At 39.1% G+C, this 16,360-nt stretch overlaps 1 protein-coding gene across 1 annotated transcript in view; it reads left to right on the forward strand.

The window, feature by feature from the left end:
• The window catches only part of LOC126355627 (uncharacterized), a 791,356-nt gene that overhangs the window by 713,827 nt on the left and 61,169 nt on the right, over positions 1 to 16,360 (forward strand). Inside the window, exon 22 of the mRNA XM_050005990.1 lies at positions 5,569 to 5,679. Within this exon, the coding sequence (XP_049861947.1) occupies positions 5,569 to 5,679 (111 nt within the window). The remainder of the gene's footprint in view (positions 1 to 5,568; positions 5,680 to 16,360) is intronic.

Genomic DNA, 16,360 nt, shown 5'->3' on the forward strand with positions numbered 1-16,360 from the left:
TGTTTGTAATGTATCATTTTGCTGGCAGAGCTCCCTCAGTGGCTAGCAGCCGTGACCTGGAGTCATACCTGATGGGCCCCACACAATGACTCCAGGAGTAACAATACTGTGCCTCTCCAAAACATCAGGAGAATGTGACCTCTCCCCAGGTCACCTGGCTGCCACTGTACTCACCAGTGATTGTCATCTGGGATAGCACAGAACCGATGTTCGTTGCTGATCACAACGTAATTCTGTTCATCAACAGTTAGTGCTTCCCAGTAATGGCTCCACTCTAAATGCAGCTGTTCTGTGTTGTGTGTATGTCAGTCTGCATGTGGGATTGTAATTCCACAGCCTGGCATAAATCTGAGTGTCGTTGTCTGTAGGTCTCGTGGAGGAACAGAGCAAGCAGAGTTTTGCAAGGTCTCTGTGGAATCAATGTTCATTTTTATTTGCAGAACAAAGCAATACTTAGATACTATCCATTATACTCACTTTATACAGGGTGGTTTCATTGCACTTAGTGTTCAAAGTGCTGTAGTGTGGGCTGTATACATCGCAGGACTGTAAGCAGTCAGAATGTGAAATGTTTCCAGTTTTGATGTCAGAATGCTGTCCATCATTCGGTGAAGCATATTGATTTATTTTGTGACATGACTGCTGGTGAAGGGTTAAGGTTTGAAGTTTTCGGTATGGAACACGGTAGCTATTGAGAAGAAAGACCGTGCACTGCTGGTAAAGTTATTTTGTCAGAGCAGCAGCAGTAGCAGTGCTACACTGTGGGTATATCACTACCAGAAATAGCCTCATATCTATAAATGGGCTGAAGAATATGATAAAAATTTGGAGAAACGGATGAATTTGGTGGAGCAGCGAGGAGAGGGAGGCAGCCGATTTCTGTGGCAGTTGTTGATGAAATTGATGTAGCTATAGCTGACGGTGCAGCACATGCTTGAATTCTGCAGCCAGTACTCAAGCAGTGTCATGGGAATTCTCCCTCCTCTGGTCAGTTGTTCAAAAGATTTTGCTGTGCATTTTACACTGTTCCCTAAAAGATGCATAAAGTACACCAAATGAAGCTCCAAGATAGGCTACAATGCTGACCCTGTGCCCCTTGTTTTTTTGCAAATGTGGAAATGGGTGATGTGTGGCTGGAGGATATTCTTTGGACAGATGAGGCACATTTTACTCTCTATGATGCCTTGAATATCCAAGACTGTCACATATGGGGTTCTGCTCTGGTACGTGTTGTGCAGGGACATTCACTGCACCCAGCTTATGTGACTGTGTTGTGTGGTTTCACAAGATCATTCATTCTTGGTCTGTTTTTCTTCAAGGAGACAATACCTCATGGGCCTGTTACATGTACTGTGACATTTGCACATTATAAAGACCTCCTTGTGCAACATGTGATTCCAACTTTCAAGAGTGCAGTCGTGTCCACACCAATATTTTTGTGCAAAATGAGGAAACACCATATGTCACTTGCCAGATGAAAGATTTGCATCAAGAAACCTTCGGTAATGACTGCATTGTCTCTAGGCAGTTCAAAAATGTGTGGCCTTCCAAATCGCCCAGCCTAGATCCATGTGACTTCAGGGCGATATATGAAAGATTGTGTCCATCAGGATATTAATGAACATACTTGTGATGAAATGTATACAGCCTGCACTTCAGGACTTGGAACACCTTCAGCTTCATTATAACCACCCGGTACATAATACAATGATCTCATTAGTAAAGAAATAAAGGATGATGTGTGGATGGGATTTGAATATACCATTGCTGTTGATCAACTGCATTTCAGCCAGTGTGCTAGCCCACTAAACTATTAAGACATTATTAGTGACAGCAAGACCTGTACATAACCTCAAGTGCCTCTTCAAATTTATAATCCTAGTAGTTCTCTTGCATGCTCATAGTATATTTTGTTCATGCAAAGTGAAGTAGTTTTCAACACTCATGTGCAGCTATAAATGATGGCCAGTTTTCAGAATGATACTATTCCCCTTGAGAAGTGATTAACACATGGTTAGTTGGACACACACAAAGATTTTATCAGTGGCTAATTATCTTGCCCTGTCAAGAGTATATTTCAGAAAAGTAGGCTCACTGTACAAAAAACTTGTCACCCTTGGAAGACGTAATGCTAACACTGCCTCTAGCCTTTGACAACTGCCTCTGTTTGGGGAGTAGGAGTGTCCCCAAGTTTCTTAAAATAAACCATGTTCAACTGAAGCCAGTCACTGACAATGGTACTCGCTTGACAATGTGGTTGTAACCTTGTGAAAATGAGATAGCTCCTTTCCGCCTTTGCTTGCGTGTCTTAATATTGAACCTCCTTACTGTGCAAATTCATTACATCTGACTGGGATGTACAAATTGACTGCTACTCTGCATTACTTAGGCCTGTGGTGGTCATGTTACCTGATCACCTGTTACCATTTGTACGCTGTCTGCAGCATTCTAAAGTGACCAGTGTGCTCTCTTAAGGGGATTAACCAATATTTGTTCCAGTCAGCTTATAATATATTACGTCTGAACAGGTCTTGAAGGACTGGATCAATCGACCGCTGTGCCATCGTCGGCACGTAGGCATCACCAGTTGTGGATATGGAGGGGCACATGGTCAACACACTGTACTCCTTGCTGTTGTTAGATTAAATGAGACCAAAACCACATTTAAGTGCCTGGAAGAGGGTTCATCGAACCACCTTTACAATAATTCTTTATTATTCCACTTTCGAAATGTGCACACAAAAAAAGACCACCCATATCTTTCCATGCGAGCTCTAATGTCCGTTATTCTGTTATGATGATCATTTCTCCTTATGCAGGTGAGTGTCCATAAAACATTTTCGCATTCGGAGGAGAAAGTTGGTGATTGAAATTTTGTGAGCAGATTTCACTGCAATGAAAAGTGTCTTTGTTTTGATGGTGTCCATCCCAAATTGTGTATCATATCTGTGATAATACAAAACATGCTCCTTGTACTTTCTCAGTGTACTCTGTTATTCCTATCTAGTAAGAATCCCAGATCGTGCAGCATTATTCCAAAAGAGGATGGACAGGTATAGGGAGGCAGTCTCTTTAGTATATCTGTTACATTTTGGAAGTATTCTGCCAATACAACACAGTTTTTGGTTTGCCTTAACTACAACATTTTCTGTTTTCTTTCCAATTTAAATTGTTTGTAGTATTTTGTTGAATTTACAGACTTCAGATTAGACCAACTTATTGTGTAACGAAAGTTTAGTGGATTCCTTTTCGCACTCATGTGGTTGATCTCACACTTTTCATTATTTATGGTCAACTGCCAATTGTTGTACCACTTAGATATCTTTTCTAAATCATTTTGCAATTTGTTTTGATCTTCTGATGTGTGTACTAGATGATAAACGAGAGCATCATCTGCTAACAACCTAAGACACCTGCTCGTATTGTCTCCCAAATCATTTGTATAGATAAGGAACAGTAAAGGGTCTATAACACTACCTTGGGGAACACCAGAAATTACCTATGTTTTACTCGATGACTTTCCATCAGTTATTACGAACTGTGACCTCTCTGACAGGAAATGACGAATCCAGTCACATAACGGAGATGATATTCCATGAGCACACAATTTCACTACAAACCGCTTGTGTGGTACAGTGGTTAAGGCCTTTTGGAAATCTAGAAATGCGGACTCAATTAAAAATCCCTTGTCAATAACACTCAATACTTAATGCGAGTAAAGAGCTAGTTGTGTTCAACACACAATATATATTCCAGAATCCTGCTACGTATTGACATTAATTATATGTCCCTTTAATTTAGTAGATTAGTCTTACTACTTTTCTTGAATATTGGTGTGGCCTGTGCAACATTCCAGTCCTTGGGTACAGATCTTTCATTGAGCGAACGGTTGTATATGATTGTTAAATATGGAGCTGTTGCATCAGCATATTCTGAAAGGTACCTAATTGGTATACAGTGAGGACTGGAAGATTTGCTTTTTGTAAGTGATTTACGATGCTTCACTACTCTGAGTATATCTACTTCTAAGTTATTCATGTTGGCAGCTGTTCTCGACTGAGTTCTGGAATATTTGCTTTTTTTTGTGGAGGAATTTCTCAATCATCTAGCTCCTCTGTATGCCTCAAGAGCGCTGAGTACACCCCACTTGCCGAGAGTGCTCAGCAGACTCAGATGGTCTGTCAGAGTGCTAGCTGAGCTCAGCAGTGCTAACTTCTGTGATGTGACAGCAAGTCTGTTGGCAAATGGGCAGCTTGTAATGTATCTCCAATCTGTGTATGCCTTGCATAGCTTCCCAAATTGTATTGATGAGTCATTGCTGCCAAATTAATTCTGCATCGACTAAGTTTCTTATTTTGAGAAACTCCAATATGACTGATGTACCTCTGTCACTGAAATGGGGTAACCATTACTATGCTGTACCGTGCATTGATAATGTATGTAGCAGTCCCCTTCAATAAAAAAAAGTACATAAGTGACTGCGGACGAACATGGGTGCACTGGTGTATCAGGTTTATTATTTCAGCTCTGTCATACAGAATAGGAAATGGCTGCAAAAAACATCGAATTGACAGTTGTGATAAGGACTTCACATAAGAAATTGTGAACAGCTGTTATTTTAGTGTGAATAACTGCTCTTGAAATCAATTAACTGTTTGCAAATGTTGCTCTGACTCTGTTTTTTTCCATTTTTTCAGTTATGATTTCAAATTACTCTGAAACCGTGGAGCCCCTTTTATTAAAATTGTTCTGATCTGTAAGTGGAGTAATCAAATTCACCCTTAACATTTGCATTCATTGGAAAACTGGCACTCTTCCAGTACATAACCATGGATTTCTTTGCTTTACTTTCAGTGCGTTCCAATAAAATTGCAAAATATTTAGAATGGGGTATATAAGCAGTGCACTTGAAGCCAACTTCTGCAAGACAGTTGGAAAAGTTTGAGTCTGAATATAGTGTTCACTGTAACTTGCTTACAATTAATTTGGAAGAATTCTATTCTGACGCGTAACAGGTGTGTGTGTGTGTGTGTGTGTGTGTGTGTGTGTGTGTGTGTGTGTGTGCTTATCCTACCATGCTGAGCAAAAGTAGAGCTGTATACCTGTTTTTGCATAATGTTTCCAGCTAAACAGATCTTCATAATATTACATACAAACAGAATGACTGGAATGTATTTGGCCGTAAGAAGGCAAAATTCCGTTACTGCTGATATACAAGCACATTTAAAAGCTTTGGGAGCTATTTGTTCTTTTCTTGAGGATGAGAGAGAGAGAGAGAGAGAGAGAGAGAGAGAGAGAGAGAGAGAGGAGGGGGGTATTAGAAAGAAGGGAGAGGTCTCTCTATCCCAAGGATGAGAGTGATCCACCTGTTGCGAGTACAAGAGAAAGCAGTTACTGTGTCCTTTAGCCCTCTTGTCCAGGGCTCTGAATAACCTCCACCATCCCCCTCCCCCCTTTGATAAAGGAACTAGTTCTTACGAAAGATAGAAATGGAAAAAATCCTTTTTCATTCATAAAATAAATTCACACTGGCAGAGATCATAAATCGTCTTACTTCAAATGTTGCAGGCACCTCCTGTGAAGCCACTGTTGCAGCAGTTAGAAGCAGAGCTGTCAGATACCGAGATATCTGATATCAGCCCTGAGGATGGGGATAAGACTGCTACTGTCGAGAGAAAGGTTTGTCTACCATCCACAAACTTTCTGGTCACTTTTCTTTTACCAAGTTTTCTGGCTTTTGAAGAATGTAATGCACTATCCCAATAAAATTATGAAGCTATTAATTATTGTCTGATTTGGCAAGATAATTTCTCTGACAATGCAAATCTCTCACATTAACTTATAACAACATTCCCTTTCTTCTTTCCTAAATTTAAACAGTTTTTATTGCAAATTATTTTAATGGTTTATTTAATTTTAATTTAGAATTTTTGTAAAATTCACTATCATGGAAGGATGACTAAAATTTTATGACATCAGTTTATTGTAATGTGCATATCAGTAAGTCCAAAGTTTTCTCCCTCACATTTAACATTTGATCTAGTTGTAAACAAAACAACAAATTTTTTGCAGGTATCGTCATAGTTTTCAGAATGAAAGAACCTCATTAGTGATTTAAACTTCTGTTTTGAAACAATCCCCGATGCTGTGACGAAGTTGTTCTGCACAGTATGCATTCTCAGTTGTTCAAAAGAGGTTCTGAAGAGTTTGTAGCTGAAGTACAAGCAGATTAAGTTCTCGTAATTCTCAAAATTTGGAACACTTTAGTCATCCTTGTGTGATACTGCAGTTTAAAGTTGTTGACACATCTGTTTTACATCAACTTTTAGAGAAACATCAATTTGAAGAAAATATTGTTTTTAATTGTTCCAAAAATCCAATAATGCATTATTTTTAAGCACTTATCAAAACACTTTGCACTGAAAATTTATAATCTGTACAGGCACCATCAGAACTTAATGACTATCTTTTATAAGCTCGCTTCTTTCACCAATTTCGATATGACTGCAGCCTTGTGAGGATCTCAAATGCAATGTAGACTTCATGAAATTAACGTGTGAAAATTTAATCACTTGAGCATGCTCATTTAATTGTATTTGGCTTGTGGTAATATCTAGATCAGATGATACATTAGGCGGCCAGTCAAAGCACTTCAGCAATTCTTTCTTCCTGCTATTTTACTGAACAATATAGACAAAGTTTCAGTGGTTAACACTAGAACATAGGCCTTTATGTTGACCGAGCACTCGGCACCATTCTTCTTGTACAGCTATCCTCAACTTCTGTAGAGAACCTCAATAGCAGCTAGTATAGAAATAGGATTTTAGTCTCTTATTTTTACAAATGAACGGACAACAGCATGCGTACAAATATTCACAATGGTTTTGTTGTAAAATTTTGAAAGTGAGTAACTCTTTCAAAAATGGAATAGTTTTGAATTGCAAAAAATTGTAGAATTTATTTTATCACATGTCTGACATAAACAAAGAAACAGCAGATGTTCAAAATTAACCATTGTGATTGCATAATTGTTGTTTTATTGAATTAATTTCTGGTGATGGTATAATAGCTAAATCAAGTGCAGCTTTTTCTAATTTGTGTTCTCATGAACTGACAAGTAATGCACATCTTGCTACACAATTTACCCTATAATACAATCTAATGCCTTAGGTCTAGTTCCAGCTGTTGGATTGGGTGTTTAGGGCACTACTGCTGCAGAGATGTAGCTACTTAAGTGATTATAATGCACTGTGTTTGCAAAATTAGTGCAGAGCTTAAATGTGGGGAGGGTTATCCATAAAACTATTTTGATACCATGATTTCTGATTATAAGTGTGTCACAGTGGTCAAGATGATGATGATGATGATGATGATGATGGTGGTCATGGTCATCATCATCATTATGTAATTTCAGCTCTGACTTCTTGGAACACTATAACCTTTCAGAACTGTATATGCATTCAGTAATAATGTCTAGCACACATTTTTGGTCATCACCTCTTGACTGAATTAAACAGGCATGTAGAGGAGTAGTTTCTTGTGGGGCAGGTATTGTCATTAATGTTGGATGACTGCAAAGTACTCTTTCCATGGCCACGATCATAGAGATGTCATTGTATCATAGGTAGGAGAGGGGTTTAGCCATGAACAAACATTTCTCAGGTATGTTCAAGAGAGAGTTCACACCCTTGCCTTATTATCCAGATCTACATTTTCGAACAGTGGAAACTCTGGGTTGAAATATCAGCAATATTAGGAGAAGGTTAGATTGCTACTCACCATAAAGATGACCCATTGACTTGCAGACAGGCACAATGAAAACACTGTTGCACATTAAAAAGGTTTACACACACACACACACACACACACACACACACACACACACACACACACACACAAACTAAATTTTTTGCCATAGACCGCTTCTGCCGGCAGCTCTAACCAGAACGGAACTGTCATGTGAATAGCAATCTGGAGTGGAGCAGGGAAGGGGGAGGGACAGCAGGGTACAGTGGAGACAGGGTGTGCAGGGATTGGGGGAGGGGGGGGGGAGGAAGGATCAGGATGGAAAAGGACAGGTGGGCACCTTGCCAGAGGATGGCGTACAAAAGAGGATGATGGAATGTGAAAAGAGATGAGGTGGTAGGACAAGGGGGTGGAAAATGTAGAATGGGCGGTGTGGGGTCAGTAGGCCATTGAAATTGAGCATGCTGTGCCACAGAGTGGTCCACTTTGCTCTTGGCCACAGTTTAGTGGTGACCATTCATCCTGTAGACAGCTGCTTGGTAGTCACTGTAATATAAAAATCTGTTCAGTGGTTACACGGAGCTGGTAAATGACATGCCTTGCCTTCAAATGTGACCTGCTCTTTGAAGGGGTAAGATAAGCCTGTGACAGAATGGGAATAGCAATTCATGGGTGGATGAATTGGACAGATCTTGGACCTGGATCTTTCACAGGGAAGGGGGCTGGAATTTGGAGTGGCATAGGGATGGAGTAGGATGTTGTGGAGCTTGGGTGGCTAACAGGCCAGCACTTTAGAAGCAGTGGGTAGTTTCTCAGGTAGGATGCCCCCTCATTTCAGGATGCGATGACAGATAATCATAGCCCTGATGAAGGATGTGGTTCAGTTATTCCAGTTTGCGGCGATATGTTGAGGTGGGCTTGCTTGTGTGAATGTGTGTGTTCATTGTTGAAGAAGGCACTGCCCAAAAGCTTCCTGTTGTGTAACAGTCTTTTCATTGTACCTGACTGCAAGCGAATGAGTCATCTTTACGGTGAGTAGAGGTTTAAGTTTTCCACTGTTTTTCCTTTCACAGGCAAGTAACCTAGTGCACAATTTTTAATGAATCCATTGGCAATGATGCATTAGTCCCATTACAAAAAAAAAAAAAATCCAAATTTGTATGACTGTATAAGGCTATGGTTTTTGGGCAAGAAAAGTCCAGACATCTGATACTTACCACAGACATTATTCTGTTCATGTAGGGAATCCAGTAAGTCAACCCACTGTGTTGCAACTTAGTGCTGTTCAGTTTCTAAAATGAAAAAAACTCTAAATGTGATGAAGTGTGAAACGACCAGCCATTTGTTTTTACTGATGAGCAGATGGGGAAAGTTGATGATGATGATGATGATGATGATGATGATGATGATGATGATGATGTTTGTCTACAGGCACCTGTCAGTCACTATTGCCAGAACAATTTCTGCAAATTTTTCATTGTTTTGGCTAATTGCACTTACTTGTTATCAGTTTCGTGGCCAACCTCATTACATAAGACTAGTTTGTTTTAATTTGTGAGCATACAGCTTTATACAAGTTTTAATTTGTGACCATACAGCTTTATACAAAGTGGATCTGAAAAGCTTGATGAATGGTCTGGAAAAGAAAGGAAACAGAAGTTACAAACAAAATACTTTTACTGTCCCTCAAAGTAATTTCCATCACCTGCAACACACCTTTGACATCGGTTGTAAAGCTGTTGGAAACAGTCAGCAAACGCATCTTGTGGAATCACTTGGAAAAAGCAGGGTCACATGCTGGGTATCTGCATCATCACAGGAGATGAGACCTGATGCTACGAGTACACTCTGGAATCAAAGTGACAATCAGTGGCATGGTATCCATCATCTTCCCCACCTTCCTCAATTAGAAGTTCATTGTGGATTGTCTCCTCGCTGTCAAAGAAGGCAATCAAAAGTGTCTTAATCTTGGAGTTTGTGAGCCAACTGATTTGGAAAGGGGGGGGGGGGGGGGGGGGAAGATGAACACCATACCATTTACTGTCACTTGATCCCTTGATCGTATATGTAGAACCAGGTCTCATCGCTTGTAACAATGCAGATGTAAAACAACCGACCACAATGCTTTGATCGCTTCCACAAGAAGCATTTGCTGTCAGTTTCTGACAGCTTTACTGCCGGTCAGAATTGTGTTGTAGCTAATGGTGATTACTTTGAAGGCCAGTAAAAGTATTTTGTTAGTAACTTTTGTTCCCTTTCATTATTGAGACTTAACTTTTCAGGTGCACCTTGTAATTTGTGAACATGGAACATCACTGGTAGGCAGTATGGTCACTTGTGACATTCTCTTCATGTACTGCATGTAAGTTGTGATGGATACCAAACATTTGAGGTTCTTTTAACAAAATTTGTATTATTGTACTGACTTCCTAACTGGTAGTCTTGTCAATTGCAAAACATGCTTTGGATGAGTACTATAGAGAGAGAACGGCTTTCACAACCTTTCATTTGCAGAGATGGACGTGTACTAACAAGGGGAAGGCCTCGGACACAGCCAGCCAATTTGGCTTACGTTTGACAGATCACTTGTGTGCAACCAAAAATGAAAAACTTAAGACATTATGACTCAGTAGCCCCCACTCCTTTTCCCTCGTTTTTGAGAAAATCACTCCTAAAGTTCATGACATGCAATCAACTCAAAATTGACAGGATCAATAAATAATAGAAAATTCAGCATTTTTCATTTATATGGGGGCCACATATGGATATTTTCCTATACATCAAGGAAAGAAAGTTATTTGACTGTCACTTATGTTCCCATAAGGTAAACACTGTTTAATGAGAGTGCTACTGATGTAGCAACCGAGGCTTCTGGCTGTAGAGTAGAGAATCTTGTTCAATTGCCAGAGGCCTTCAGCAGCTTTTTTTCCCAGTTGCAACTCTTTACTGATCAAAATTGCTCTCAATAGGAGGGCTAATAAAGAATTTTCTATTTCTTTCTTTCTTTTTGGGTGTGCCTTATGACAACTCAATTCTTCTGCTTTTTGTTGAGCGGTCTCCTTGAATACAAAATGCTTAATAAGATAAGTAAATCAATGAGGAATAATAATAAAGTGTGCAAATAAATTTCTCAAAAGGCTTGGTTTAGTAAAGCACTAAAACTTCAATCACTCTGTTGAAATTCCTCTGTTTCCTTTTGAACAACCAGATGGATGTTATCGTTATGAATACATTCAAAGCAAATTTACTCATGGCACCAAGAATGTCTAATGAATGGAATCTTGTATAAATTACATAGTTCCTCCTAAAAATTTGGTGGAAAACAGACTTTGTTTAAATTTATTTATTTATTTATTTATTTTTGCAGTTAATTTTGATGCATATCAAGCACTGTCTGAAAGATCAGTGCTGAAATTGAATTGTTACTTCATCCAGATTATTGTGCAATTCCCAATGGGTTTCCAGAAGCAGTCTGCAATTCTGAAACCTCAAAACGAAATTTTTAACTCTGCGTAAGAAATAAGTATTGCATAGCTAGCACCCAGGTGTGCACTTTGCCAGTATTGCTTCTACTGTGCAAGTCAGTTGACCCTTATCTATAAACATGTTAACATAGCTAAGGGTTATTGATTTGTCCACCTCAGGAATCCAGTGTTGAACAATAGATGTTATCAGCAACATGCGGTTTTCAAATGTTTGTAACTTTATTACAACAGATGAGGGAATGAATGTTTTAAATATTGTCTGCCACAACATGTGCATGGGGATGTAAAATGATGCTACACACAATTTACGTTTGAAAGTATCTTCCCCCCACTTCAAGCAAGTGAAGTGTAGCAATTTGCTTACCTTGCGTCTTGTAGATGTCACCCTTGGTGGTTTCTTCTGTCAGTCGCAAGCTCTAATACTTGTGCAATAATGCAATAAACATTGCATAAAAGGTGACAAGTGGATAGGTTTAAATGCTTAAGTCGTAAAATGTTAGGATGCCAATAATTTTGTGTTGTTTATCCAGTTGCAAAATTTGTAAAAATTTCTAGAACCAGTCTATCATTAACATTCATAATGAGATTCCCAGTCATTAAGTACCACATAAAGTCACAAAATACTTCACACAGTCTGGTAATCTAAAGAGGCAACTTTAACAATGAAGTCCACCTTTATGTGGAGTTGCACTTCGCAGTTCACTTGTAGCTACCTCAAAAACCAGTAATAGACTGCCTTGAATTAACACAACATTGTACAGGTATGTCATCCGAGGCAATTTTTCAACAAACTGTTCCCTCTTTGCATGAGATCAGGTTTTATGCAAGGAGTCATGTATTACCTCCTCGGAAACTGATCATAGACTAGCAGTGAACTATCCTAGCAGTTTGGCTCCTATTTTCTCAGGGCGCACTTCTGATTCGTCCATCCTTTACCTCGGTAACTATTGACAGCAACCAAACTTTATAATTATCATTTTCTGACAAATAGAGTGATATCAGAATTATTACTAACAAGTGATCAGTGCAAGTAATGCCATCAGCATAGTTGAAGGGGTATATTAGTATTTAAACAGTAAATATAAATAATAAAAGATTAACTACTTAACCCCCAGCATTGTTGTTTGATTCATTTGTCATTTGTAGTCGACAACTGTTAAATTACGATGCTTACAGCGCCATACATTTTCTCCCTTCTACAGTATTCAGTAACAATTTGGCGTCTTTCTGACTAGTGGTGTTATTCCTACAGCGCTTTGAAAGTTTAATTATAATCACCATTTATAACTATAAGGAAATACCAATATTATTAATGAGATAATTAAACAACTAAAACCTGACGGGAGGCCCTAGCTGCAGGCATTTCCGTTGCTCCCGAAAAGGCAAGATGTAATGCCCCTTCTTGCAGAAACATTTCAGGCTCTGGTTGATCCACAACCAAGTAATGTTAAAAATTGTTACAGTCTTCCTTCTTTTTTTAACCTTGGGGTTTTCCCTCTGTGAGAAAACGTTTTCCTGGCAGTATCTTTGCAATATGGCAGTGAAGTAAAACTGTTTTTTCACCAGTGGCCTTAAGACTTAATATAGACCAGTGTGCTAAATTCTCTATTGTGGACATAAGTACAGGTAGTTTGGCTGCACGTCTTGGTCATGACCCCCCATTGAGAATACAAGCATCATTATCGTTGTCATTGTCAGACACTCATTTTGCATTTGTGGAGATTACTTTTAACCATAATATCTTCAGTTACATTTACGTTTCTTACCAGTGTGCTTGGATGCTGTTCATATCTCCCAGAAATTCAACTTGAGATGAAATTTAATATGTCGTTATCAGGAGAAAGAAAACTGGCGTTCTACGGATCGGAGTGTGGAATGTCAGATCCCTTAATCAGGCAGGTAGGTTAGAAAATTTAAAAAGGGAAATGGATAAGTTAAAGTTAGATATGATGGGAATTAGTGAAGTTCGGTGGCAGGAGGAACAAGACTTCCGGTCAGGTGACTACAGGGTTATAAACACAAAATCAAATAGGGGTAATGCAGGAGTAGGTTTAATAATGAATAGGAAAATAGGAATGCGGGTAAGCTACTACAAACAGCATAGTGAACGCATTATTGTGGCCAAGATAGATACGAAGCCCACACCTACTACAGTAGTACAAGTTTATATGCCAACTAGCTCTGCAGATGATGAAGAAATTGAAAAAATGTATGATGAAATAAAAGAAATTATTCAGGTAGTGAAGGGAGACGAAAATTTAATAGTAATGGGTGACTGGAATTCGAGTGTAGGAAAAGGGAGAGAAGGAAACATAGTAGGTGAATATGGATTGGGGCTAAGAAATGAAAGAGGAAGCCGCCTAGTAGAATTTTGCACAGAGCACAACTTAATCATAGCTAACACTTGGTTTAAGAATCATGAAAGAAGGTTGTATACGTGGAAGAACCCTGGAGATACTAAAAGGTATCAGATAGATTATATAATGGTAAGACAGAGATTTAGGAACCAGGTTTTAAGTTGTAAGACATTTCCAGGGGCAGATGTGGACTCTGACCACAATCTATTGGTTATGACTTGTAGATTAAAACTGAAGAAACTGCAAAAATGTGGGAAATTAAGGAGATGGGACCTGGATAAACTGAAAGAACCAGAGGTTGTACAGAGTTTCAGGGAGAGCATAAGGGAAAAATTGACAGGAATAGGGGAAAGAAATACAGTAGAAGAAGAATGGGTAGCTCTGAGGGATGTAGTAGTGAAGGCAGCAGAGGATAAAGTAGGTACAAAGACGAGGGCTGCTAGAAATCCTTGGGTAACAGAAGAAATATTGAATTTAATTGATGAAAGGAGAAAATATAAAAATGCAGTAAATGAAGCAGGCCAAAGGAATACAAACGTCTCAAAAATGAGATCGACAGGAAGTGCAAAATGGCTAAGCAGGGATGGCTAGAGGACAAATGTAAGGATGTAGAAGCTTATCTCACTAGGGGTAAGATAGATACTGCCTACAGGAAAATTAAAGAGACCTTTGGAGAGAAGAGAACCACGTGTATGAATATCAAGAGCTCAGATGGCAGCCCAGTTCTAAGCAAAGAAGGGAAGGCAGAAAGGTGGAAGGAGTATATAGAAGGTTTATACAAGGGCGATGTACTTGAGGACAATATTATGGAAATGGAAGAGGATGTAGATGAAGACGAAATGGGAGATACGATACTGCGTGAAGAGTTTGACAGAGCACTGAAAGAACTGAGTCGAAACAAGGCCCCCGGAGTAGACAACATTCCATTAGAACTACTGACGGCCTTGGGACAACCAGTCCTGACAAAACTCTACCAGCTGGTGAGCAAGATGTATGAGACAGGCGAAATACCCTCAGACTTCAAGAAGAATATAATAATTCCAATCCCAAAGAAAGCAGGTGCTGACAGATGTGAAAATTACTGAACTATCAGTTTAATAAGCCACGGCTGCAAAATACTAACGCGAATTCTTTACAGACGAATGGAAAAACTGGTAGATGCAGACCTCGGGGAGGATCAGTTTGGATTCCGTCGAAATGTTGGAACACATGAGGCAATACTGACCTTACGACTTATCTTAGAAGAAAGATTAAGAAAAGGCAAACCTACGTTTCTAGCATTTGTAGACTTAGAGAAAGCTTTTGACAATGTTGATTGGAATACTCTTTTTCAAATTCTAAAGGTGGCAGGGGTAAAATACAGGGAGCGAAAGGCTATTTATAATTTGTACAGAAACCAGATGGCAGTAATAAGAGTCGAGGGGCATGAAAGGGAAGCAGTGGTTGGGAAAGGAGTGAGACAGGGTTGTAGCCTCTCCCCGATGTTATTCAATCTGTATATTGAGCAAGCAGTAAAGGAAACAAAAGAAAAATTTGGAGTAGGTATTAAAATTCATGGAGACGAAGTAAAAACTTTGAGGTTCGCCGATGACATTGTAATTCTGTCAGAGACGGCAAAGGACTTGGAAGAGCAGTTGAACGGAATGGACAGTGTCTTGAAAGGAGGATATAAGATGAACATTAACAAAAGCAAAACGAGGATAATGGAATGTAGTCAAATTAAATCGGGTGATGCTGAGGGAATTAGATTAGGAAATGAGACACTTAAAGTAGTAAAGGAGTTTTGCTATTTAGGAAGTAAAATAACTGATGATGGTCGAAGTAGAGAGGATATAAAATGTAGACTGGCAATGGCAAGGAAAGCGTTTCTCAAGAAGAGAAATTTGTTAACATTGAATATAGATTTATGTATCAGGAAGTCATTTCTGAAAGTATTTGTTTGGAGTGTAGCCATGTATGGAAGTGAAACATTGACGATAACTAGTTTGGACAAGAAGAGAATAGAAGCTTTCAAAATGTGGTGCTACAGAAGAATACTGAAGATAAGGTGGATAGAGCACGTAACTAATGAGGAGGTATTGAATAGGATTGGGGAGAAGAGAAGTTTGTGGCACAACTTGACTAGAAGAAGGTATCAGTTGGTAGGACATGTTTTGAGGCATCAAGGGATCACAAATTTAGCATTGGAGGGCAGCGTGGAGGGTAAAAATCGTAGAGGGAGACCGAGAGATGAGTACACTAAGCAGATTCAGAAGGATGTAGGTTGCAGTAGGTACTGGGAGATGAAGCAGCTTGCACAGGATAGAGTAGCATGGAGAGCTGAATCAAACCAGTCTCAGGACTGAAGACAACAACAACATATTTAGAAAGGTGGAAGTTGTCAGAATTACATCACAGGTATGCTGCTTCCCACCATCTGTTGTCATTTAAATTCTTATCTAGCAGCTACATAAATTCTTATCCACTAGTGTAAAGGTGTCACAGGCATCTGTCTCCACAGAATTCTTTGTCAACGTCTGTAACTGCATGAAAACAATATAGCTTTTATTTATAGACTGACTCCCACATGCTTTGATTTTCAGAAGCATTCTAGCTTCTTTGAAACTGATATAATTCAGGAACATAAACAACTTTCCTAATGTGGTGGAGGATATTCTTATGGAACTGCAGACTCTTATAGTTTGTCAGAACGTGAAATATATGGTAATGAGGTCATGCTGCAAAAGTTACATAGTAAACGAGATTATGATTGATAATTTAAAAAGAAAACTT

This window comes from Schistocerca gregaria, chromosome 3 (genome assembly GCF_023897955.1).
Source record: "Schistocerca gregaria isolate iqSchGreg1 chromosome 3, iqSchGreg1.2, whole genome shotgun sequence".
NCBI lineage: Eukaryota > Metazoa > Arthropoda > Insecta > Orthoptera > Acrididae > Schistocerca > Schistocerca gregaria.